Source organism: Rhinatrema bivittatum, chromosome 2, assembly GCF_901001135.1.
Source record: "Rhinatrema bivittatum chromosome 2, aRhiBiv1.1, whole genome shotgun sequence".
NCBI classification, from domain to species: Eukaryota; Metazoa; Chordata; class Amphibia; order Gymnophiona; family Rhinatrematidae; genus Rhinatrema; species Rhinatrema bivittatum.
In genome coordinates this window covers 822,340,374-822,366,255 of record NC_042616.1, presented here as the reverse complement: position 1 = coordinate 822,366,255, position 25,882 = coordinate 822,340,374, and the positions used below count along the sequence as shown (strand labels likewise).

The following is a 25,882-nucleotide window of genomic DNA, read 5'->3' as shown; positions in this document are numbered from 1 at the left end:
ACTAGCATAAAGCAAGAACTAAAAGAATCATTAAAGAAGAAAGTATATATGTATTCTTGTTGCACTGTTTATAAGGAATGAGTTTCTGCAAGGAGAACTGTGTCATACTGAGAACCAGGGATAGAAGTAGGTACATGTAATAGGGAAGAACTAGTACGAATATATGATAGAAGAGAAATAGAACATTGAAAAATGAAACACCTGGCAGAAAAAGAAATTAGTCTGAGAGGGGACAGAAAAATTAATGTAAAAAGTAGTCCATTATAGTGGACAAAGAAAAAGATAAACTAGCAGGATAAACAGAATATTTTAACTTACAGGTCGTGTTTATAGTGCTAGGGCCAAGATAACAAGAAAAGAACAATAAACAATTAGTATGCAAGAAGATATAGTATAGAATATTTATAGATCCCTATGACAGTGCTCCTCATGTATAAAGTGTGTATTTGTTTCAAGGAGAACAATCTCATAATAAGCATCAAAGGTTACACTAGTAAGAAATATTTGTGAGAGAGTGAAACAGTCATTAGGTAAAATCTAATAGATAGTGTCATAGGAAAAAGATATTCAAAAAGGGTGCAGCGAAGAAATTAGAATAAAAAATAGAATATTGAGATATTAAAGATCAGCAAAGTGATTACCATAAGTGCAAGCTGCAAAACAAAAGAATAGGAATAGCTTATAACTTATGCTGGTATGGAAGAGAAATATATATAGATATCCCTTTTGAACCCTGAATTATCATATTTGAATCACACTGAAACACATCACCCTCTATATGATCAAAGCAGCTTCCATAGATAAAGATAAAGAAAAACCTAGTACATATTCATTTAGCTGATTCAGCATAGAAATACACATAAGTATTAGAAATTCTAAGACTGGAAAATACTACTAAACTTGGAACATACAAACTACTAAAAATAGCATCACTTCAGATGATATCATTAACTTGAACACCTAAGTACTGGCCGAGAATGAAAGAACCTAGATTCTGCATAAAGTCACTACCATAGAACAAAGAGAAAAGCAAAGATCAAGTATAAATTGTAAGCATTTCAGTCCATATAGTATGTAATAACTTCTGTGGCCAAGGATAATTTCTGCAATCAGTGCGTATATAGTTCTTAGTAGGATTCAGTGCTGATGGCCGAGCCGAATCCCTTAGCTCATTAGATGAGATGCATGTGTATGGATTTAAACCTAAATAAAAGTACAACAAATCAAATTAAGTACCAAGAAAATGCTATTAGGTCATGTACTCCCTATATCTAATTTGCATAATATTTCCCCACACTATTTTGAATCATACAATGGTCCAGACCACAAACATAAATACTCAGACATTACATTAAAACATATATTTCACAAAACTGACTACATAATGCATGCATTCCCATTATTACACATTTAACATATAACAGACAACATGACAAACTTTTGAGCTCAAAAAATTAAAAAGTACTTTAAAAATATAAAAGAATTGGATCGATCCACAAAAGAAAAAAAAAATCAAGATTAAAATTAAAATAGATCTATAAAAAAATTGAAAAGGAATCAAACTGGAAAAAAACTATAATCTTCATCTCCCATGGAACGGAGACAGATGTACTTTGTGCCTTGATACCCTGAAAAGAAATCTAGCATATGACAATGAATATAATGATTAACATTAAATTTAAAAATGACATTACAATTTCCTTAAAAGTCAACCTTCTGTTATATCTTAATTCAGCAAAAAGCAGTCATAAAGCTACTTTCCTTTCTATGATGTTCCACCTCTAGGAGGCGCTGTCCCCTGTGATAAGAGCTACTTCCATTTACAAATCTAAAACCTTTTTTTTTTTTCTTCTGTGCTATAAATTCCTAACTCACTTAAAGGACGGACTTTGTTATACCAGGGAGCAATTAATTCCCTACTGTGCACAACCTCTTTTAAAAGTGTTTTAAATCTAAATCTGGTGAGGGATAAACAAAACTGAGAGATATCTATATCATTAGAATATAACATAAAGCCTTTCATTAACAAAAACTTCAGCCTGGATGGTAGGCATATGAGATCTTTTCTCCCCTTTTTTTTTTTTCCTTTTTCTTACGTCAGTTTAATTAAATAACTTATATCTTTAGTCCCTCTTCTATCACATACTTACTCTATCCTCTACCATACCCAACCCAACACTTTACAATATCAAACAAAAACCTCAAAACTCTTACATCAGCAGAACTGTGCAATTCATTGTAAAAGTGACTCACTCCCAGGTTTTTTTTTCTTTCTCCTCAAACACATTCCTAAGGGGGGGTCACCTCCTCTCACGCCAAACAACTGTTACACTTCAATCAATAGGTTAGTTAAGTGATAAAGCACTTTACATACCCTTATCCAGCATAAAAACAAAACTCAATCCCCTCTTTAACATCACGTCACCCCTAAGCTCTAATATTCACCTCCCCATACTTTCAACAACACAAATTTCTGTTTTCAAACTAAACAGATCAATTCATTAAAATGGAGTCGCTCTCTTTTCTTATATATTTTTTTTTCCTTTCTGTCTCTCTGCCTATGCACCTGACCACTAGTAATTTACTCCATGGGAATTCTAAAAAAAACCAATACATCCCTTTCCTATGATAAATTAACTCTAATTATGAATGGCTTTAAATAAACACAGTTTCATGCTTTCTTTCTTACCAAATGAAAATCTGGAATTTCTCAAAAATGAAACACACCTCACATTGTGCTAAAATCTCTTCACAATAAACTCTCATTAATAACACAGTTCTAAAAACTTAGATGCAAATATGAGCATCTCTACATTCATGGTGGGAAATAGAACCAAAGAGCTAAAAGAAACAAATAAATATAAGAGAAAATGTGTGAAGCTGGCTGGGCTGCTTGTTCTTCTTCTGCCGTCATGTCTATGTTTACTGTAAACATAAGATACTTTGTAACAAGCAAGGGAGGGGGAAAAGAAAAACAGCATAGAACTGAAAGATTCATTTCTCTGTTTAATGAACTGCAGCAATTAAGTCAAATGTCCCTATTTACAACACTGCCAGCATTTCACAAATGTCCAGATTTAAGTTTAACTGCAATCACTAAACCTTTTGACAAGGCAACATTTTACACAAAATCTTAACCTATATAAATAGATTCACACAGACACAGAAAATAGGCTTCCTTATTAACGACCAAACTTTGGTAAACAATCCACCAACTAGAAACTCCTTATCATACTAATTATAACTTTCAAACTTACCCAATTTAACTTCAAACTTTTCATAATTCCCTCTTCCTCCTTTTGAAGCTAGGGTGCTGCAGTCTATAACAATCACCACTGCCCTTAAAGATGCCTCTCAAACCACTCCCGTGCCCTCACAGGTGTAACTTGAAACCGCTGCAGACCCAAGTTTCTAAGCCATGCGGTCTGAGCACAAAAGACCACTGGTGCTAGCTAACCCTCTGGACACTGAAAGTTTACTAAACACCAAAGAAACGTGAAACAGCTTAATAAAAATATACTACAAACAAACTTCGAAATTTCCGTATCTGCACCCGCTGACCTGCTTTAATAACTTCTACCCCAGTCACCTTATTGATTCTGATCCTCCCCCTTTCTCTCCTCTGTTTTTTTGTTTTAAACAGAAGCCCTAAAACACAATATTTTATAGAAGATTTAACACACAATCTATACACTGTACACCAGAATAAAACATTTATACTTACAGATTATTTTTGGGTTTTTTTCTGAAAATTAGTTACATACTTACATAATGGATCCTAAAAAAAAATGCAGAACCCCCAGGGCAGCTTAAAAACTTCATTAAATCTCTTCTCTGAGCTCAACTATCATCCGGGTAAAACCTCCAGACCACCTGGGAAAACTTCCTTCGGACGTAAAGCCAAATTAAATGTCCGAGAACGTAGTGTACAATTTTGTCCACCAAAATTAACACTACAGCAAAGAATAATAATAGCAACAGCTATTAAAGTCCCTTCGTGGTCGCCAAAAATGTCTAAATATTAGACTTTCATAAGACGCTTGTCAGCACTTTTTCAAACAAAGATATGACTCAGAATTTTAGAACAAATATAATTTTTAATATTTCATATCTTTGGAAGAACAGGAGCTATCCTTCAAGATGGGCATAGCAACGCTGTGTCTTGTAATATCTAGTACACACTGTTATTTTATACTTTCAACTATACATAGAAAATACTTGTGAGAAAATCCTTCACCAATTTGTCAGTGTCATAAACTAAACTTGTCTATCCTGAAAACAATCTCCTCCCACCATAAAAGTTCCTTTATCAACATGGCTTTGATGCACTTTGTTTCTTCTGATCTCCTTTTGATCTTCTGTGTTTTGTAAATAGATAGTAAGTCTGTGTTCTGAATAGATAGTAGGCCTGAATTCTGTTGCTGTAACCTCCGGGAATCTCCAGTTCACCTGGCTCCTGTCAGTGAGATAGGAATCTGTGAGAAACAAGCTTGTATTTTGGTTTCTGTGAGAACCAAGCTTCCTTGTATTATGATTTAAATATTGCCATTGATGCCCTCCTGGCCTTTAATTATAGGCTTTGCAGAGCCTACAAGTTTCCCAGATCTTCCACATTCTTGAGTCTGAGGTGGTCAGAAGTTCACAATATCTCAGCAGTGTCAGTCTGAAGTAGCCTGCTGAGGATTCTGGGAATGGCTAAATGAGCCAAAGTTCTGAGCCAAAGTTCTGAATTATTATATCATACCTCAGTGTACACAGTGTCACCACATTTGGAAACCATACTATAGTTACACGATCACTGTTCAATATAATAGATATTAAATACCTCAGTGTACACAGTGTCACTACATCTGGTACCAATGCTATAGTTACATGATCTCTGTTCAATATAAAAGATATTAAATAACTCCTCAGACTACATAGTGCCACTACATCTGGTAACCATACTATAGTTTCATGATCACTATTCAATATACAGAAATATACAGAAATTCCAGATCAGAAACCAAAGAAAAAAGCTCACTGAGATGGATGACTCAGAGGCACTAATTTTTCCCCTTGCACAAATGCAAAGGGAAAAGTGGATAACAAAACTCAAATAAAGAGGTCACAAAAGGAGTCCAGGAACAGCAGTAAACTGAACAAAGAAAGCTGGAAAGCTATGAGCACAAATGCTCATAGTTTGGGCAATAAAATCCCAGATCTGCAAACCCTAATGGTGGAGGCGAACTTGGACGTTGTTGCTATCACAGAAACGTGGTTTACGGAATCTCATGACTGGGATACGGCAATACCAGGCTACAACTTGTTAAGGAAGGACAGAGAGGATAAGAAAGGGGGAGGAGTGGCTCTTTATGTCAGAAAGAATATCCAAGCATCTGAGCGGCAAGGAAGATGGGGCAATGAAGAAGCACTATGGGCCGACCTAAAAAAAGATAGGGCATCCATTTTTATTGGAGTGGTTTACAGGCCTCCAAACCAAAAGGAAGAGCTGGACAGAGATCTGATTGAAGACATCCAAAAGATAGGAAAGAAGGGAGAAGTGATCGTTTGAGACTTTAATATGCCAGATGTAGACTGGAGAATCCCATCTGCAGAATCTAATAATAGTAGAGAAATAGTGGATGCCCTGCAAGTAGCTTTGTTCAAACAAATGTTAATGGAACCCACGAGAGAAGGAGCTATACTCAACTTAGTGCTCAATAATGGAGATATCGTCTCTGATGTCCAGGTGGGCACCCACCTCAGCACCAGTGATCATCAAACGGTATGGTTTAACATCACAAAAAGGACACGGAAAAGAAGCACAAAGACCCAAGTTTTGCAGTTCAAAAACACGGACTTTGATGAAATGGGGAAGTACCTGGAGGAAGAACTAAAAGGCTGGGAGAACGAGAGAGATGTGGATCAACAGTGGACCAAACTAAAAGGAGCAATTACCAAGGCAACTAATCTATATGTAGAAAAGTAAAGAAAAGCAAAAGAAAAATGAAACCTATCTGGTTCTCTAAGGGGGTGGCTGACAAAATAAAGGCTAAAAGAACAGCGTTCAAGAAATATAAAAGATCTCAAAAGGAGGAGCACAAGGAAGAATATCTGGTAGTACTGAGGGAGACTAAGAAAGTAATCAAGATGGCAAAAAGTCAAGCAGAAGAAAGGATTGCCAAAGAGGTAAAGAGAGGTGACAAAACATTTTTCAGATACATCAGAGAAAGGAGAAAAGTTCAAAGTGGTATAGTGAAATTGAAAGATGAAAAGAATCAATGTGTGGAGAGACGAAGAAATGGCAGAAATATTAAAAAAAATACTTCAGTTCGGTGTTCACTAAAGAGGACCCTGAAGAAGGACCGTCGCTAGTTAACAAGAAACTGGAGGGGAATGGAGTAGATGTAACTTCATTTACAGTAGAGAATGTATGGGAAGAGCTGGGGAAACTGAAAGTGGACAAAGCCATGGGGCCTGATGAGGTTCATCCCAGGATACTGAGGGAGCTTAGAGATGTGCTGGCGGGTCCGCTGTGTGACCTGTTCAACAGATCCTTAGAAACGGGAGTGGTGCCGAGTGATTGGAGAAGAGCGGAGGTGGTCCCTCTTCACAAGAGTGGGAACAGAGAAGAGGCTGGTAACTACAGACCGGTCAGCCTCACCTCAGTGGTGGGAAAAGTAATGGAATCACTGTTGAAAGAAAGAATAGTGAACTATCTACAGTCGCAAGCATTGCTGGACCAGAGGCAGCATGGATTCACCAGGGGAAGATCCTTTCAGACAAATCTGACTTTTTTGACTGGGTAACTAAGGAATTGGATCAAGGAAGAGCGCTCGATGTCATCTACTTGGATTTCAACAAGGCTTTTGATATGGTCCCGCACAGGAGACTGGTGAATAAAATAAGAAGCTTAGGAGTGAGTGCCGAGGTGGTGACCTGGATTGCAAACTGGTTGACGGACAGAAAACAATGTGTGATGGTAAATGGAACTTACTTTGAAGAGAGAGCGGTGTTGAGCGGAGTGCCGCAGGGATCGGTGTTGGGGCCGGTCCTGTTCAATATCTTTGTGAGCGACATTGCGGACGGGATAGAAGGTAAGGTTTGTCTTTTTGTGGATGACACTAAGATCTGCAACAGAGTGGACATGCCGGATGGAGTGGAGAGAATGAGACTGGATTTAAGGAAGCTGGAAGAATGGTTGAAGATATGGCAGCTGAGATTCAATGCCAAGAAGTGCAGAGTCATGCACATGGGGTGTGGAAATCCGAAAGAACTGTATTCGATGGGGGGAGTAGGGCTGATATGTACGGAGCAGGAGAGAAACCTCGGGGTGATAGTCTCTAATGATCTGAAGTCGGCGAAACAATGTGACAAGGCGATAGCTAAAGCCAGAAGAATGCTGGGCTGCATAGAGAGAGGAATATCGAGTAAGAAAAGGGAAGTAATAATCCCCTTGTACAGGTCCTTGGTGAGGCCTCACCTGGAGTACTGTGTTCAGTTCTGGAGACCGTATCTCCAAAGAGTCAGAGACAGGATGGAGGCGGCCCAGAGAAGGGCGACCAAAAAGGTGGAAGGTCTTCATAGAATGACTTATGAGGAGAGATTGAAGAATCTAAATATGTACACCCTGGAGGAAAGGAGGAGCAGGGGTGATATGATTCAAACTTTCAGATACTTGAAAGGTTTTAATGACACAAAGACAATGACAAACCTTTTCCGTTGCAAAAAAATCAGCAGAACCAGGAGTTACGATTTAAAACTCCAGGGAGGAACACTCAGAACCAATGCCAGGAAGTATTTCTTCACTGAGAAGGGTGGTGGATGCCTGGAATGCCCTTCCGGAGGAAGTGGTGAACACCAAAACTGTGAAGGATTTCAAAGGGGCGTGGGATAAACACTGTGGATCCATAAAGTCTAGAGGAGGATAATGAAGAGAAGAGGCAAGGGGTGGCTTGCTTGCGGGAATGACGGCTACAACCTGGAGATTAATATCCTTATTCAATAAACATACACACAGTTAATGCGACTCCAATATTGCTTTATGCTTCAACGGCAAGAGGAAATGTGGAAAAAAGGGTTTGATTCCACAAAAAAGCAGGGGAGTAGCTGGCTAGTTACGGCGGTTACTACCCCAAATCAAATAAGCCTGATACTTCACTTTCAATGCACATCCAGCATAGCTCTCTCCTTCAACGGCAGGGAAAATGAAGAAAAGATGATTTATATTCAGCATCAACCAACAAGGAATGAATTACATAGTCTGGGTAAACAGATAAGCATAGGAGTAACTGGCTTCTTAGGGCGCTTACTGCCCCCAAATCAATTAAGCCTGATACTTCACTTGCAATGCATATCCAACATAGCTCTCTGCTTCAATGGCAGAGAGAATGAAGAAAAGATGATTTATATCAGCATTAACCAACAAGGAATGAATTGCATAGTCTGGGTAAACAAATAAGCATGGCTGTAGCTGGCTTGTTACGGTGGCTACTACCCCGAATCAATTAAGCATGATACTTGACTTGGAATAAGTACCCAGCGCAGCTCACTGCTTCAGCAACAGAAGGAATTAAGTAAAGAGGATTTTTATTCAGACAACCAACAATGGCTGAATTGCACATGCAGGGTAAACAAACGGGAGTAGCTTGCTTCTTACGGCGGTTACTACCCAAATCAATTAGCTAGATACTTCACTTAGATGCAGCTCCAGCACTGCTGTCTGCATCGATGGTGGGGGTGGAAGGGAATTGGAACCAAAAAGTTACCAATAAGGGCCCTGACCTCAGCGTTCAGAGTAAGAGATTATGAAAACAAATAGGTGTGAAGGCTTGCTGGGCAGACTGGATGGGCCGTTTGGTCTTCTTCTGCCGTCACTTCTATGTTTCTATAAAAGATATTACATACCTCAGTGTACACACTGTCACTACATCTGGTAACCACACTATAGTTACACAATCACTGTTCAATATGAAAGATATTAAATACCTCAGTGTACACAGTGTCACTACATCTGGTAACCACACTATAGTTATATGATCACTGTTCAATATAAAAGATATTAAATGCCTCAGTGTACACAGTGTCACTACATCTGGTAACCACACTATAGTTATATGATGACTGTTCAATATAAAAGATATTAAATGCCTCAGTGTACACAGTGTCACTACATCTGGTAACCACACTATAGTTATATGATCACTGTTCAATATGAAAGATATTAAATGCCTCAGTGTACACACTGTCACTACATCTGGTAACCACACTATAGTTATATGATCACTGTTCAATATAAAAGATATTATATACCTCAGTGTACACAGGGTCACTACATCTGGTAACCACACTATAGTTATATGATCACTGTTCAATATAAAAGATATTAAATGCCTCAGTGTACACAGTGTCACTACATCTGGTAACCACACTATAGTTATATGATCACTGTTCAATATAAAAGATATTAAATGCCTCAGTGTACACAGTGTCACTGCATCTGGCAACCACACTATAGTTATATGATCACTGTTCAATATAAAAGATATTAAATGCCTCAGTGTACACACTGTCACTACATCTGGTAACCACACTATAGTTACACAATCACTGTTCAATATGAAAGATATTATATACCTCAGTGTACACAGGGTCACTACATCTGGTAACCATACTATAGTTACACGATCACTGTTCAATATGAAAGATATTATATACCTCAGTGTACACAGGGTCACTACATCTGGTAACCATACTATAGTTACACAATCACTGTTCAATATGAAAGATATTAAATACCTCAGTGTACACAGGGTCACTACATCTGATAACCACACTATAGTTATATGATCACTGTTCAATATAAAAGATATTAAATGCCTCAGTGTACACAGTGTCACTACATCTGGTAACCACACTATAGTTATATGATCACTGTTCAGTATAAAAGATATTAAATGCCTCAGTGTACACAGTGTCACTGCATCTGGTAACCATACTATAGTTACATGATCACTGTTCAATATAAAAGATATTAAATGCCTCAGTGTACACAGTGTCACTACATCTGGTAACCACACTATAGTTACATGATCACTGTTCAATATAAAAGATATTAAATACCTCAGTGTACACAGGGTCACTACATCTGGTAACCATACTATAGTTACACAATCACTGTTCAATATAAATGATATTAAATGCCTCAGTGTATACAGGGTCACTACATCTGGTAACCATACTATAGTTACACAATCACTGTTCAATATAAAAGATATTAAATGCCTCAGTGTACACAGTGTCACCACATCTGGTAACCATACTATAGTTACACGATCACTGTTCAATATAAAAGATATTACATACCTCAGTGTACATAGTGTCACTACATCTGGTAACCACACTATAGTTACATGATCACTGTTCAATATAAAAGATATTAAATACCTCAGTGTACACAGGGTCACTACATCTGGTAACCATGCTATAGTTACACAATCACTGTTCAATATGAAAGATATTATATACCTCAGTGTACACAGTGTCAGTAGTTGTTAGTTTTCCCATTGCATCTGTGATGGGGCCAGTAAATTGATGGAGAAGGTAGAAAGAGCAGACCGTCAGAGAGACATGACAAGGCTGCAGAGGGAAGACACTGCCTATGGATTTTGGATAAGCACACCAAAGAGGATAGACTTGGGACATTGTTGAAGGATTTGCAGGTTGAAGGCAAATAAGATATAAATAAGAAGGGCAGGGAATAAAATTAGACTGTGCATGTAGGTTTGTAAGTGGCAGAGAGAAGGCTCACTCTCCAGGTGGGGCTGAGACTCCATGTGATGGGTAGGATCATACATTAGAGCAGGATGAGATGTCCAGAGAGCATTAGATAAGACTGAAATAATGTTTTCCTTTCTATAATTTCTCAGCTTGCCCAGAGCCACAGCATATCCGTAGCATGGAGAGAACGGTGGGAGAAATCGCCTTCCAGCTTGACCGCCGCATCTTAGCATTTGTCTTCCAGGACCGAGTCAGACTCTACGGGATTTCTGTGTCCAATATTACAGATAAAATTAATGAGGTAGGTAATGCCAGCTTCTGTAGAGTTTCAAAATATTTGAAAGATAACATAACTGACATAGAAGGGATGAGGAAGTGACAGAGATGGGGGTATAGGGATGGGGATAGAGCAGTGAGTGACATAGAATGGATGGAGAGGTGACAGTGATGGGGGTATAGGGTGGGGTGGGGATAGATCAGTGAGTGACATAGAAGGGATGAGGAAGTGACAGAGATGGGGGTATAGGGTGGGGATAGAGCAGTGAGTGACATAGAATGGATGGGGAGGTGACAGTGATGGGGGTATAGGGATGGGGATAGAGCAGTGAGTGACATAGAATGGATGGAGAGGTGACAGAGATGGGGGTATAGGGTGGGGTGGGGATAGATCAGTGAGTGACATAGAAGGGATGAGGAAGTGACAGAGATGGGGGTATAGGGATGGGGATAGAGCAGAGAGTGACATAGAATGGATGGAGAGGTGACAGTGATGGGGGTATAGGGTGGGGATAGATCAGTGAGTGACATAGAATGGATGTGGAGGTGACAGTGATGGGGTATAGGGTGGGGATAGAGCAGTGAGTGACATAGAATGGATGTGGAGGTGACAGTGATGGGGTATAGGGTGGGGATAGAGCAGTCAGTGGCATAGAATGGATGGGGAGGTGACAGTGATGGGGTATAGGGTGGGGATAGAGCAGTCAGTGGCATAGAATGGATGGGGAGGTGACAGTGATGGGGTATAGGGGGGGATAGAGCAGTGAGTGACATAGAATGGATGGAGCGGTGACAGAGATGGGGGGATAGGGTGGGGTGGGGATAGAGCAGTGAGTGACATAGAAGGGATGGGGAGGTGACAGTGATGGGGGTATAGGGTGGGGATAGAGCAGTGAGTGATATAGAATGGATGGGGAGGTGACAGTGATGGGGGTATAGGGTGGGGATAGATCAGTGAGTGACATAGAATGGATGGGGAGGTGACAGAGATGGGGGTATAGGGTGGGGATAGAGCAAGCAGTGACATAGAATGGATGGGGAGGTGACAGTCATGGGGGTATGGGGGGGTGGGGATAGAGCAGTGAGTGACATAGAATGGATGGGGAGGTGACAGTCATGGGGGTATAGGGTGGGGATAGATCAGTGAGTGCCATAGAATGGATGGGGAGGTGACAGTGAATGGGGGTATAGGGGGGGATAGAGCAGTGAGTGACATAGAATGGATGGGGAGGTGACAGTGATGGGGGGATAGAGCAGTGAGTGACATAGAATGGATGGGGAGGTGACAGTGATGGGGGGATAGAGCAGTGAGTGACATAGAATGGATGGGGAGGTGACAATGATGGGGGGATAGAGCAGTGAGTGACATAGAATGGATGGGGAAGTGACAGTGATGGGGGGATAGAGCAGTGAGTGACATAGAATGGATGGGGAAGTGACAGTGATGGGGGGATAGAGCAGTGAGTGACATAGAATGAATGGAGAGGTGACAGTGATGGGGGTATAGGGGGGATAGAGCAGTGAGTGACATTGAATGGATGCGGAGGTGACAGTGATGAGGGTATAGGGTGGGGATAGAGCAGTGAGTGACATAGAATGGATGGGGAAGTGACAGTGATGGGGGGATAGAGCAGTGAGTGACATAGAATGGATGGGGAGGTGACAGTGATGGGGGGATAGAGCAGTGAGTGACATAGAATGGATGGGGAGGTGACAGTGATGGGGGGATAGAGCAGTGAGTGACATAGAATGGATGGGGAGGTGACAATGATGGGGGGATAGAGCAGTGAGTGACATAGAATGGATGGGGAGGTGACAGTGATGGGGGGATAGAGCAGTGAGTGACATAGAATGGATGGGGAGGTGACAGAGATGGGGGTATAGGGGGGGATAGATCAGTGAGTGACATAGAATGGATGGGGAGGTGACAGTGATGGGGGTATAGGGGGGGATAGAGCAGTGAGTGACATAGAATGGATGGGGAGGTGACAGTGATGGGGGTATAGGGGGGATAGAGCAGTGAGTGACATAGAATGGATGAGGAGGTGACAGAGATGGGGATATAGGGTAGAGATAGATCAGTGAGTGCCATAGAATGGATGGGGAGGTGACAGTGATGGGGGTATAGGGGGGGGATAGAGCAGAGAGTGACATAGAATGGATGGGGAGGTGACAGTGATGGGGGTATAGGGGGGGATAGAGCAGTGAGTGACATAGAATGGATGGGGAGGTGACAGTGATGGGGGTATAGGGGGGATAGAGCAGTGAGTGACATAGAATGGATGAGGAGGTGACAGAGATGGGGATATAGGGTAGAGATAGATCAGTGAGTGCCATAGAATGGATGGGGAGGTGACAGTGATGGGGGTATAGGGGGGGATAGAGCAGAGAGTGACATAGAATGGATGGGGAGGTGACAGAGATGGGGGTATAGGGTGGGGATAGAGCAGTGAGTGACATAGAATGGATGGAGAGGTGACAGTGATGGGGTATATGGGGGCTAGAGCAGTGAGTGATATAGAATGGATGGGGAGGTGACAGAAATGGGGGCATAGGGTGGGGATAGAGCAGTGAGTGACATAGAATGGATGGGGAGGTGACAGTGATGGGGGTATAGGGGGGGATAGAGCAGTGAGTGACATAGAATGGATGGGGAGGTGACAGTGATGGGGGTATAGGGGGGGATAGAGCAGTGAGTGACATAGAATGGATGAGGAGGTGACAGAGATGGGAGTATAGGGTGGGGATAGAGCAGTGAGTGACATAGAATGGATGGGGAAGTGACAGTGATGGGGGTATAGGGGGGGATAGATCAGTGAGTGACATAGAATGGATGGGGAGGTGACAGTGATGGGGGTATAGGGGGGATAGAGCAGTGAGTGACATAGAATGGATGAGGAGGTGACAGAGATGGGAGTATAGGGTGGGGATAGAGCAGTGAGTGACATAGAATGGATGGGGAGGTGACAGAGATGGGGGTATAGGGGGGGATAGATCAGTGAGTGACATAGAATGGATGGAGAGGTGACAGAGATGGGGGTATAGGGTGGGGATAGAGCAGTGAGTGACATAGAATGGATGGAGAGGTGACAGTGATGAGGGTATAGGGGGGATAGAGCAGTGAGTGACATAGAATGGATGGAGAGGTGACAGTGATGGGGGTATAGGGGGGGGGAAAGAAGAGAGTGACATAGAATGGATGGGGAGGTGACAGAGATGGGGGTATAGGGTGGGGATAGATCAGTGAGTGCCATAGAATGGATGGGGAGGTGACAGTGATGGGGGTATAGGGGGGGATAGAGCAGTGAGTGACATAGAATGAATGAGGATGTGACAGAGATGGGGGTATAGGGTGGGGATAGAGCAGTGAGTGACATAGAATGGATGGGGAGGTGACAGTGATGGGGGTATAGGGTGGGGATAGAGCAGTGAGTGACATAGAATGGATGGAGAGGTGACAGAGATGGGGGTATAGGGTGGGGATAGAGCAGTGAGTGACATAGAATGGATGGGGAGGTGACAGAGATGGGGGTATAGGGTGGGGATAGAGCAGTGAGTGACATAGAAGGGATGAGGAAGTGACAGAGATGGGGGTATAGGGTGGGGATAGAGCAGTGAGTGACATAGAATGGATGGGGAGGTGACAGAGATGGGGGTATAGGGTGGGGATAGAGCAGTGAGTGACATAGAATGGATGGGGAGGTGACAGTGATGGGGGTATAGGGGGGGATAGAGCAGTGAGTGACAAAGAATGAATGGAGAGATGACAGAGATGGGGGTATAGGGTGGGGATAGAGCAGTGAGTGACATAGAATGGATGGAGAGGTGACAGAGATGGGAGTATAGGGTGGGGATAGAGCAGTGAGTGACATAGAATGGATGGGGAGGTGACAGTGATGGGGGTATAGGGGGGGATAGAGCAGTGAGTGACATAGAATGGATGGGGAGGTGACAGTGATGGGGGTATAGGGGGGATAGAGCAGTGAGTGACATAGAATGGATGGGGAGGTGACAGTGATGGGGGTATAGGGTGGGGATAGAGCAGTGAGTGACATAGAATGGATGGGGAGGTGACAGAGATGGGGGTATAGGGGGGGATAGAGCAGTGAGTGACATAGAATGGATGGAGAGGTGACAGTGATGGGGGTATAGGGTGGGGATAGAGCAGTGAGTGACATATAATGGATGGGGAGGTGACAGTGATGGGGATATAGGGTAGAGATAGATCAGTGAGTGCCATAGAATGGATGGGGAGGTGACAGTGATAGGGGTATAGGGGGGGATAGAGCAGAGAGTGACATAGAATGGATGGGGAGGTGACAGTGATGGGGGTATAGGGGGGGATAGAGCAGTGAGTGACATAGAATGGATGGGGAGGTGCCAGTGATGGGGGTATAGGGTGGGGATAGAGCAGAGAGTGACATGCTTTAGTACTAGGCAAAGTTTGGATATTCAGGATTGAATGTTGAAGATTATAGAATGACTGAAGCTGGTGATTCACGGATAGAGAGTGAGGCTGTGGCCTGAGGTTCCATGTTATAGAAATACACTGGGGATGTATGTTGCAGATTATAGAATGACTGAATCTGGTGATTCACGGATAGAGAGTGAGGCTGTGGCCTGAGGTTCCATGTTATAGAAATACACTGGGGTTATATGTTGATGATTATAGAATGACTGGATCTGGTGATTCAGGGTTAGAGAGTGAGCCTGTGGCCTGAGGTTCCATGTTACAGTAATACACTGGGGATGTATGTTGAAGATTATAGAATGACTGGATCTGGTGATTCAGAGTTAGAGAGTGAGGCTGTTGCCTGAGGATCCATGTTACAGAAATACACTGGGGTTGTACGTTGAAGATTATAGAATGACTGGATCTGGTGATTCAGAGTTAGAGAGTGAGGATGTGGCCTGAGGTTCCATGTTACAGAAATACACTGGGGATGTATGTTACAGATTATAGAATGACTGGATCTGGTGATTCAGGGTTAGAGTGAGGCTGTGGCCTGAGGATCCATGTTACAGAAATACACTGGGGATGTACGTTGAAGATTATAGAATGACTGGATCTGGTGATTCAGGGTTAGAGAGTGAGGCTGTGGCCTGAGGTTCCATGTTACAGAAATACACTGGGGATGTACGTTGAAGATTATAGAATGACTGGATCTGGTAATTCAGGGTTAGAGAGTGAGCCTGTGGCCTGAGGTTCCATGTTACAGAAATACACTGGGGATGTACGTTGAAGATTATAGAATGACTGGATCTGGTGATTCAGGGTTAGAGAGAGAGGCTATGGCCTGAGGTTCCATGTTACAGAAATACACTGGGGATGTACGTTGAAGATTATAGTATGACAGGATCTGGTGATTCAGGGTTAGAGAGAGAGGCTATGGCCTGAGGTTCCATGTTACAGAAATACACTGGGGATGTACGTTGAAGATTATAGAATGACTGGATCTGGTGATTCAGGGTTAGAGAGAGAGGCTGTGGCCTGAGGTTCCATGTTACGGAAATACACTGGGATGTACGTTGAAGATTATAGAATGACTGGATCTGGTGATTCAGGGTTAGAGAGTGAGGCTGTTGCCTGAGGATCCATGTTACAGAAATATACTGGGGTTTTATGTTGAAGATTATGGAATGACTGGATCTGGTGATTCAGGGTTAGAGAGAGACTGTGGCCTGAGGTTCCATGTTACATAAATACACTGGGGATGTATGTTGAAGATTATAGAATGACTGGATCTGGTGATTCAGGGTTAGAGAGTGAGGATGTGGCCTGAGGTTCCATGTTACAGAAATACACTGGGGATGTATGTTGCAGATTATAGAATGACTGGATCTGGTGATTCAGGGTTAGAGAAGTGAGGCTGTGGCCTGAGGTTCCATGTTACAGAAATACACTGGGGATGTATGTTGAAGGTTATAGAATTACAAAATATAAAAAATGATTTGCTAGTAACTCTTTATATCAATACAATTGGCCACACCAATATTAATTAGTTTTGTAGGACCAATACGCAAAGAGTCTGTATGTCAATCAGACCCACCATGGAATGGTCACATTACTTAATTTTTAATCTAGCGGTGGCCCGGCCACGCATTGCAGTGGCAGAGTCAGGTTCTTTTCCCCCCCTCCCCCTTCCCCTTGCTCATATACCTCAGTCACACATCCTCCTCCCCCTTGGTCACTCACCCCCCCCTTTCTTCCCCTGTCCCCACTCCAACTCTCTCCCCTCACACTCACCCCTCCCCCTTTGGTCACTAACCCCTCCTTCACTCCCCTGTCCCCACTCCAACTCTCACCCCTCACACTCACCTCTCCCCTCTGCGTGTTTACCCTGACACTCACCACCCCCTTCATTCTCCCTCCCCTCACTGTCACCTCTCCCCGCCTACTCCCTACCCTTTCGTCAGTGACACCGCACCCTCTCTGAATCTCCTTCCCTGACTGATCCCTTCCCGCTCGCAATGCCCTCCCAGCTGATCCCCCCCCCCCCCCGTCCTTCTCACTCTTGTGCAGTTCTGCGCGGTCCGCTCCCGAAGACGCGAGGTCAGCGAGGATCCCTCCCTGTCATGCATGTGAGCAGTACCAGATCGCCGCCGCAGCTCCTCCCAGGTGTCGAAGTTTGGCCGGCCGACACCATCACGCCCGATATCGCCGCCAGTCCACCGCTACTGCTCCTCCCTGCACCATGTTGGTCCTGCTGTGTCCGACGTGCGCTCCCGTCCGCGCATGCGCTGTACAGCAGCTTCATTTCCCAAGGTAGATAGCGTGTATTGCATGTCTGTCCAACAGATGTCGCTGTTTTCCCCAGACACATGTAAAAACATGTTTTTATCTGTAACCGTGTGACATCTATGTAATCTAGATAGAGAAGAACCTTGCCGAAAGTGAAAGCAAGGTTGTGTCCAAATTTGAAAGCAATTGGTGTAGTAGTTTCTGAGATTATCGATTACGTCCAAACTATTTTACATTTTTATTTATATAGATTTAAACTATTTTTAGAATTTTTTGTATATTATGTCTTAAAATTTTCCATACTGCCACAGGAGACTCCGTGCAAAACAGACTAATAAGCCGTTTTGGTCAAATAATCCAGACGTCAAAACAACCCTAATAAAATATCCATTCAAAAGAACACAGTCACAGTACTTAACTCAAGGTAAGATCCCGACGCGATCGCGTTTCGAACCAACGGTTCTGTTCAGGGGAAACACCAAATATATATCTTCTTCAAAGAAATCATCACATCTTGCAGAAACAATCTTCTCTTACTGGCATAGACAGTGGCTGCTTAAGTCCTTCCTCAGTAGTCTGCTTTCAGACCTGCAAACTTAGAAAACATGGTGAACTAACAGGACTTTTATACCTCCTCCGGATGTGACATCAAGCTGACCATCCAATTAGATCGTCTCATCTCCCAACTCTTAGTAAGTTTTCAATCAGGTAGTCTCAAGTCTTATGCATGTGGTAAGTTCTCAATAAGGCCATCTGTGCACCCATCGGATAATATTAGAGAAAGAGACCTACTAACACTTGTAGTCTTCAACCAGGTCCGTGTAGAGGGCCCATTAGGTAGTCTCATCTCCCAACTCTTAGTAAGTCTTCAATCAGGTAGTCTAAAGTCCTATGCATATGGTAAGTGCTCAATCAGGTCGTCTGAATGCCCATAGGATGAGAACCTTCTAACACTTATAGGGCCTTACTCTCCAAGGCTATCGCAGGCCTGCGCTACTGAAATTGGGGCGGAGTCGGCCCTGGAAGAGGAGGAGTCAGGGCGTCACCGGGGCCGACTCCGTGACGACGGCGCGCACAGCGCACAGTGTAGTTATTGGGCATGATGCCGGCAGCGATCGCACCGCGGCAGTGCGATCGCTGCCGGCTAGCGCAGGACCACCCCCCCGCCCGCCCCCCAGTAGCGCAATTTTCTAAAGTATCGCAGGCCTGCAATACTTTAGAAAATGAGGCCCATAGTCTTCAACCAGGTCCATATCGAGGGCCCATTAGGTAGTCTCATCTCCCAACTCTTAGTAAGTCTTCAATCAGGTAGTCTAAAGTCCTGTGCATATGGTAAGTGCTCAATCAGGTCGTCTGAATGCCCATAGGATGAGAACCTTCTAACACTTATAGTCTTCAACCAGGTCCATATCGAGGGCTTCTGATCGTAAATAGAATTTCAAAGAAAATAAACAGAAGAAAAAGATCTCTTTTGTAAAAGTAGTCCAAAAAAGAAAAATCAAATCAAAAGGAAAATCTCATGAAAAAAAATTGTCCAAAAACCAAATAAAAAGAAAATCTCATGAAAAAAATTAATTAAAGAAACTGAAGGTTATCTCAATAACTGAAGAACAAAAATATTTTGAAAAACACATAAAAAAAAAATCAATCCATCTCAATTGCAAACCAAAAATGAAAAATTAAATTCGTGTGTACCAATTGATTTTCTCATTGAGACCTTGAGGACAAACTGACTGCAATGTGAAAATCCAATAATGTTCTCACTGAGTCAAGCGTGTTTGAATGTCTCCAGCCCGTGTCCCTTGATGTAGCTGTTCTATAACCATCTTAAATCTGTGAAGGTGTGTTGTGCTGCCAAACAATGTTGGACAAGGGCTCCGGTGTTCAATAAGTCTGGTGCGAATCTTCCTTTTAGTGCGCCCCTCGTATACCAAATCACAAGGGCACTGTATAATATACAAAACACATTCAGAATCACATGTCGTGGATGGCTTCAAATTTATGATGATATCTTGTTCAGGGGATTTCCACTGATGACCTGTTATGGTCTGTGTGCACATATCACACCTGCCACAACCTTGATGGCCACCCCCTTTGAGACTGGGAGCTGTAGAGTCAAACGCAGATTTAACTACCAAGTCTCTAATGTTTTGAGCACGCGAATAAGCAAATCTTGGTGCATTTGCAAATCTTGAGGAAGAGCTAATATGTGCCAATGAGATTTGATAATTTGTACAACTTCATTACTATGTGCAGAAAATTTCATAACACATGTCAAATTCTGACAAAACGGTTTCTGTTTGTACTGAAGAAGTAGATCTCTATTGGCAAACAGAGCACGCTTAAAAGCTTTGTTTCCTGGCGTGTAGCCAGATGGACTCAGAACGAATGGGTGTAGTGTGCTCGTGCTAGCAGTTGGAAACGGATCTGACGTCAGCACGGGTACATATACCCCCACAGGAAGCGTAGCAACTCAGTAATTTCCGTCTCCAAAGCAGTTTGGAGAGCTGTTTTCCAAATCTACTTTCTATTTTCTACATTCTACTTTCTTTCAACTAAAACTTCTACAGCATCGAGCCCCGCACTCCTGCGCTGATACCCTAAGGTCCCTCCCCCAGTAGAGTTTCCCGGGGGATTTCCGTGATCCCCCGGAGGTTTAAGTCCTCGGTCCGGTGGCCGAATCGCGGCAGGGACATAGCCCCCGGGCGAGGTTTGGGTGAGGCATACGAGGCGCCTCGGTCCCGGCGTGGACGAGGCAGCGGGTGCATATCCTCAACCGCGGTGGTGAAGGTACTTGCCCTCCCCCCCCGCAGCCGGAGACCGCCCGGGTTCCAGCCGGGAAGTGCCGAGGATCAGGTAAGGTGTATGGCTTTACTTCTGGTCTCCGAAGAACAGAGGATCGGCGGCGTGGCACGCCGTGGAGGGCGCCATTTTGTGGCCTTGTTCAGGTATTGAGCGCCCGTAATAGGCGCATGTCTATGACTAAGCGCATATTCTATTCCTCATTGTGCGTATATTGCATAAACACTAAGCGCATATTGCTGCCGCATATTATTATTGTGCGCCTGTTGTATTAAGCGCATATTGCTGCCGCATATTATTATTGTGCGTCTGTTGTATTAAGCGCATATTGCTGCCGCATATTCTTATTGTGCGCCTGTTGTATTAAGCGCATATTGCTGCCGCATATTATTATTGTGCGCCTGTTGTATTAAGCGCATATTGCTGCCGTATATTATTATTAAGCGCCTGTTGTATTAAGCGCATATTCTATTCCTCATTGTGCATATATTGCATAAACACTAAGCACATATTGCTGCCGCCTATTATTAAGCGCCTGTTGTGCTAAGCGCATATTGCTGCCGCATATTCTTATTGTGCGTCTGTTGTATTAAGCGCATATTGCTGCCGCATATTCTTATTGTGCGCCTGTTGTATTAAGCGCATATTGCTGCCGCATATTCTTATTGTGCGCCTGTTGTATTAAGCGCATATTGCTGCCGTATATTCATAGGCGCCTGTTGTGCTGAGCACATATTGTTGACGCTTTTTCATTCAGCGCATACTTTTCCATGGAACAGAACGCCTCAGCGTCTTCAGCGAGGGCGCCGCCTGCCTCCGGCATTACAGCCCTCGGCCTCTGCTCTGCATGCCAGCTTAGAGCCATGCACAGTGAAGAGCCAGACTCCCTATGAGCCCAATGTGAGGAGGCCGTGGGACCCTCGGGCCAGGACCAGTCTCAGCCACGATTTGCTGACAGTTCCCCAGGGGCTACCCCGGATTTAGCAGTCAGTCTCGACCAGTCGGGAATCCCGGGGGATCTTGTACTCCGGCGATTAGAGGCTGCTTCAATTTCCTGGGTGGATCTCTTTAAGGGGATTTATGCCTTTGTACAGATGCAAACGGCTTCCCGTCCAGGCCCTGCGGTGCCTGCTGTTCCTGTTGGTCCTGCTGTTTCTGCGGTTCCTGCGGTGGCTGCGACTGCGGCGGCCGCTGCGGCTGCCGCTGCGGTGGCGGATCCTGCGGATCCTGTTCCTGGACCCTCACGCCCTTATGGTGAGCGGGACCTCCCGCCGCTGGACAGTCCAGATCAGTCAGACCAGGAGGTTTCACCGGACGAGTCCGAACTCCCGGACGAGGGGGAGCTTCCCCCAGGGACTGAGCCATATAGAACCATGAGGCGGTTCTTCCCTAAGGAGGATCTCTCCGACCTGGTGTCTCAGTGCCTGGCGGAGTTGGATATTACAGGTCCCAGCGCTACGGTGCCCTCTGTGCAGAACCCCCTGCTGGAAGGTCTTCGTCTACAGCCCGCCAGTTTCCATTCTTGCAAGCGGCACAACAACTGATAGATTTAGAATGGGCTGCACCAGCGGCTTCCTTCAAAGGGGGCCGGGCCCTGACGGGCATGTACTCATTGGCACCGGCTATCCAGGACCTGCTGGCGTGCCCTCAGGTGGACGTCTTGATTAGCGCTGTGGTCAAGCGCACTACCTTTCCAGTTGAAGGGGGGACGGCCCTCAAGGAGCCTCACGACCGGCGACTGGACGCCATCCTGAAACAGACCTTTGAGGTGGCAGCTCTATCTTTGCGGATCGCCACCTGCTGCACAGTGGTGACGCGTTCCTGTTTGTCACAGGTCAGGAACAACGCTCCTGCAGCAGACATGGAGTCCGCTCTCTCGTTCCTCACGGATGCTGCATCAGACCTAGTCCGAACAACAGCCAAGGGGATCTCATCCTCCGTAGCTGCCAGGAGGCAGCTCTGGATCCGGAAATGGTCAGCCGATGCGCCTTCCAAGACACGCCTCACCAGAATGCCCTTTAAGGGCTCTTTCCTGTTTGGCAGCGACCTTGATAAACTGGCCAGTACATGGGGCGCCTCTCCAGTACCTCAACCGCCGGAAGATCGGTTCAGAAGGAACCAGCGCGCCTTTCCAAGGCCCTCCAGGGGTAGAAGCTCCCAGCGCTTCATTCCCTACAGGAGTCGCTACCAGGCACCTCGTCCTCAGGCCAGGAACCAGTCCTTTCGGACCAAGCAGCGCAAGAGGGGAGCAGGCCCGGGCTCCGGTCCCGGCCGCGCCTCACAATGAGAATCCGCCGATCCATCTGGGGGACGGAGCCATAGGGGGCAGGTTAACCCTCTTCTACACCAGATGGGTCGAGATCACGTCGGACCAGTGGGTCCTCGCCATCATCCGAGAGGGGTATTATCTGGATTTTCATCATCTCCCTCCGGACAAGTTTGTGGAATCTTTCTGTCCCACGCACAAGATGGCAGCATTGGAAGCTACCCTGGCGAGGCTCCTGTCCTTGAAAGCCATCATCCCAGTACCTGCATGGGAGGTGAATTCTGGACACTATTCCATTTATTTCATGGTACCCAAGAAAGGGGGCACTTTTCGGCCTGTACTGGACCTCAAGTCAGTCAATCGCTACTTATGGGTCCCGAGGTTTCGCATGGAAACTCTGCGCTCCGTCAAGACCGCAGTACAGTTAGAATTCCTCACGGCATTAGACTTGTCAGAAGCTTACCTGCATATCCCGATCCATCCGGATCATCAGTGCTACCTACGCTTCAAGGTTCTAGGACGCCACTTCCAATTCCGGGCTCTGCCCTTCGGGTTGGCCACGTCACCGCGGACCTTCACCAAGGTGGTCGTAGTGGTGGCAGCGGCACTCAGACGGGAAGGAATTCTGGTCCATCCCTACCTAGACGATTGGCTGATCAGGGCGAAATTACGAGAGGAGAGCCTTCGGACAACCGACAGAGTGATCGCCCTTCTGGAAAGCTTGGGCTGGGTAGTCAACCTCAGCAAGAGTTGCCTACAGCCTTCCCAGTCGCTGGAATACCTGGGAACACAGTTCGACACCCAGGCAGACACAGTCAGTCTCACTACACATGAGCAGGGGGTCGAAGATGTCCTCCCCCTCGTGGATTCTGCTTACCACAGATGCCAGTCTAAGCGGCTGGGGAGCACACTGCGAAGGACTCACCGCACAAGGATGGTGGAACAGAGAAGAGTCAGCGTGGAACATCAACCATCTAGAGGCTCGGGCAGTCCAATTGGCATGCCTTCGATTTGCTCACAGATTGAAGAACAGAGCAGTCAGAGTGATGTCCGACAACGCCACCATGGTGGCCTACATCAACCGTCAGGGCGGAACCAGAAGCCAACAAGTATCTCTGGAGATCGCCCCACTGATGGCTTGGGCAGAGGCGAATCTTCAGGACATCTCCGCCGTCCACATTGCCGGGAAGGACAACACCACGGCAGACTTCCTCAGCAGAGAAAGCCTAAATCCGGGACAGTGGCAGCTGTCACCCACAGCCTTCCAGATGATTGTGAATCACTGGGGGATTCCGGACATGGATTTACTCGTGGACAAGTCCAATGCTCAAGTACCCAGATACTTCAGCCGCAAGCGCGATCTGTTCTCACATGAAATCGATGCCCTGGTTCAGCCATGGCCTCCAGGGACTCTGCTATATGCTTTTCCTCCGTGGCCTCTGCTGGGCGCCATCATCCACAAGATTCAGAAACACCGGGGCCTAGTTCTTCTAGTGGCACCAGACTGGCCAAGAAGACCCTGGTACGCGGACATGAGAAGACTACTGGCAGGGGAGCCTCTTCCCCTGCCTCCTCTCCGGGACCTTCTACGTCAAGGTCCCATCCTTCACGAGAATCCAGCTCAATTCTCTCTTACGGTCTGGCCATTGAGAGGGCTAGACTGAAGAAAAGAGGTTACTCGGAGCCTGTGATAGATACACTCCTCCGAGCTCGCAAGTTTTCCACATCCCTCACCTACGTAAGGATCTAGAGAGTATTCGAAGCATGGTGCGGCACTCATGGCACCAATCCACATGCGACCACAATCCCTATTGTGTTGGATTTCCTGCAAGATGGCCTTCAGAAGGGTCTCTCCCTCAGCTCCATCAAGGTTCAGGTGGCTGCGCTATCTTGCTACGGTCCCAGGAGGGATGGCAAGACCATTGCCAAGCACCCAGATGTTTCTCGTTTCCTGAAAGGAGTCAAGCATATTCGTCCGCCACTGAAGTGGCCTGTACCCTTATGGAACCTCAACCTTGTTTTGGATTTCCTCGCGGGATCCACCTTCAGACCCCTTCGGGGCCTGTCTCTCCGTTCTCTAACCTTGAAGATGGTGTTCTTGCTGGTGGTGTGCTCAGCACGCCGCATCTCAGAGCTACAAGCACTGTCCTGCCGTGATCCCTTTCTCAGAATCACTCCTGAGGCTATCCATCTTCGTACGGTTCCCTCCTTTCTACCTAAAGTGGTTTCACAGTTTCATCTTAACCAAACCATATCCTTGCCTACCACGGCGGGTTTGGAGAAATCTGAAGAAGGGCGTTTATTACGCCATCTCGACATTGGCAGATTGCTGCCCGGATATCTGGAAGTGACACAAGAAGTATGAAAGACGGACCATCTGTTCGTCCTGCACAGCGGAAAGAAACAAGGTGAAGCGGCCTCGCGGCCCACCATCGCCCGCTGGATTAAAGAAGTTATCCGAGCAGCTTATGTAGAGGCTGGGAAGTCTCTGCCTCTACAGGTCAAGGCTCATTCTACCAGAGCACAAGAGGCATCCTGGGCAGAATCCAGGATGCTGTCGCCTGCAGAAATATGTAAAGCGGCGACATGGTCCTCCCTCCATACCTTCTCCAGGTTCTACCGTCTGGATGTCCAGGCCAGGGAGGACACAGCATTTGCGAGGGCGGTACTACATGGTCCTCAGGCAGCCTCCCGCCCAGGCTGGGAGTAAAGCTTTTGTACATCCCATTCGTTCTGAGTCCATCTGGCTACACGCCAGGAAATGTTGAGATTACTTACCTGATAATCTCCTTTTCCTTAGTGTAGACAGATGGACTCAGCATCCCGCCCAGCTGCCTGTGTACATGGGTTTCACCGATTCAAGGTAAGCCATGTCATTTGTTTACATAAGAGCGTCCCCTTTTGCCAGGTGTCGACGCCTTCCGGTTGGGAATGCTGGTGGTCTCCAGCTACTATCAATCGGTCAGGGGAATCCTGTTTCACTATTTCACTGAGCGTCAGTACACACATCCATAACAGCTTTTGCAAGGAAGATT

General features: G+C 45.3%; 1 protein-coding gene across 1 annotated transcript in view; it reads left to right on the top strand.

Moving 5' to 3' along the window:
• LOC115085841 (speriolin-like protein) overlaps nucleotides 1-25,882 on the top strand; it is a 248,210-nt gene that overhangs the window by 208,608 nt on the left and 13,720 nt on the right. Inside the window, exon 2 of the mRNA XM_029592337.1 lies at nucleotides 10,911-11,062. Within this exon, the coding sequence (XP_029448197.1) occupies nucleotides 10,911-11,062 (152 nt within the window). The remainder of the gene's footprint in view (nucleotides 1-10,910; nucleotides 11,063-25,882) is intronic.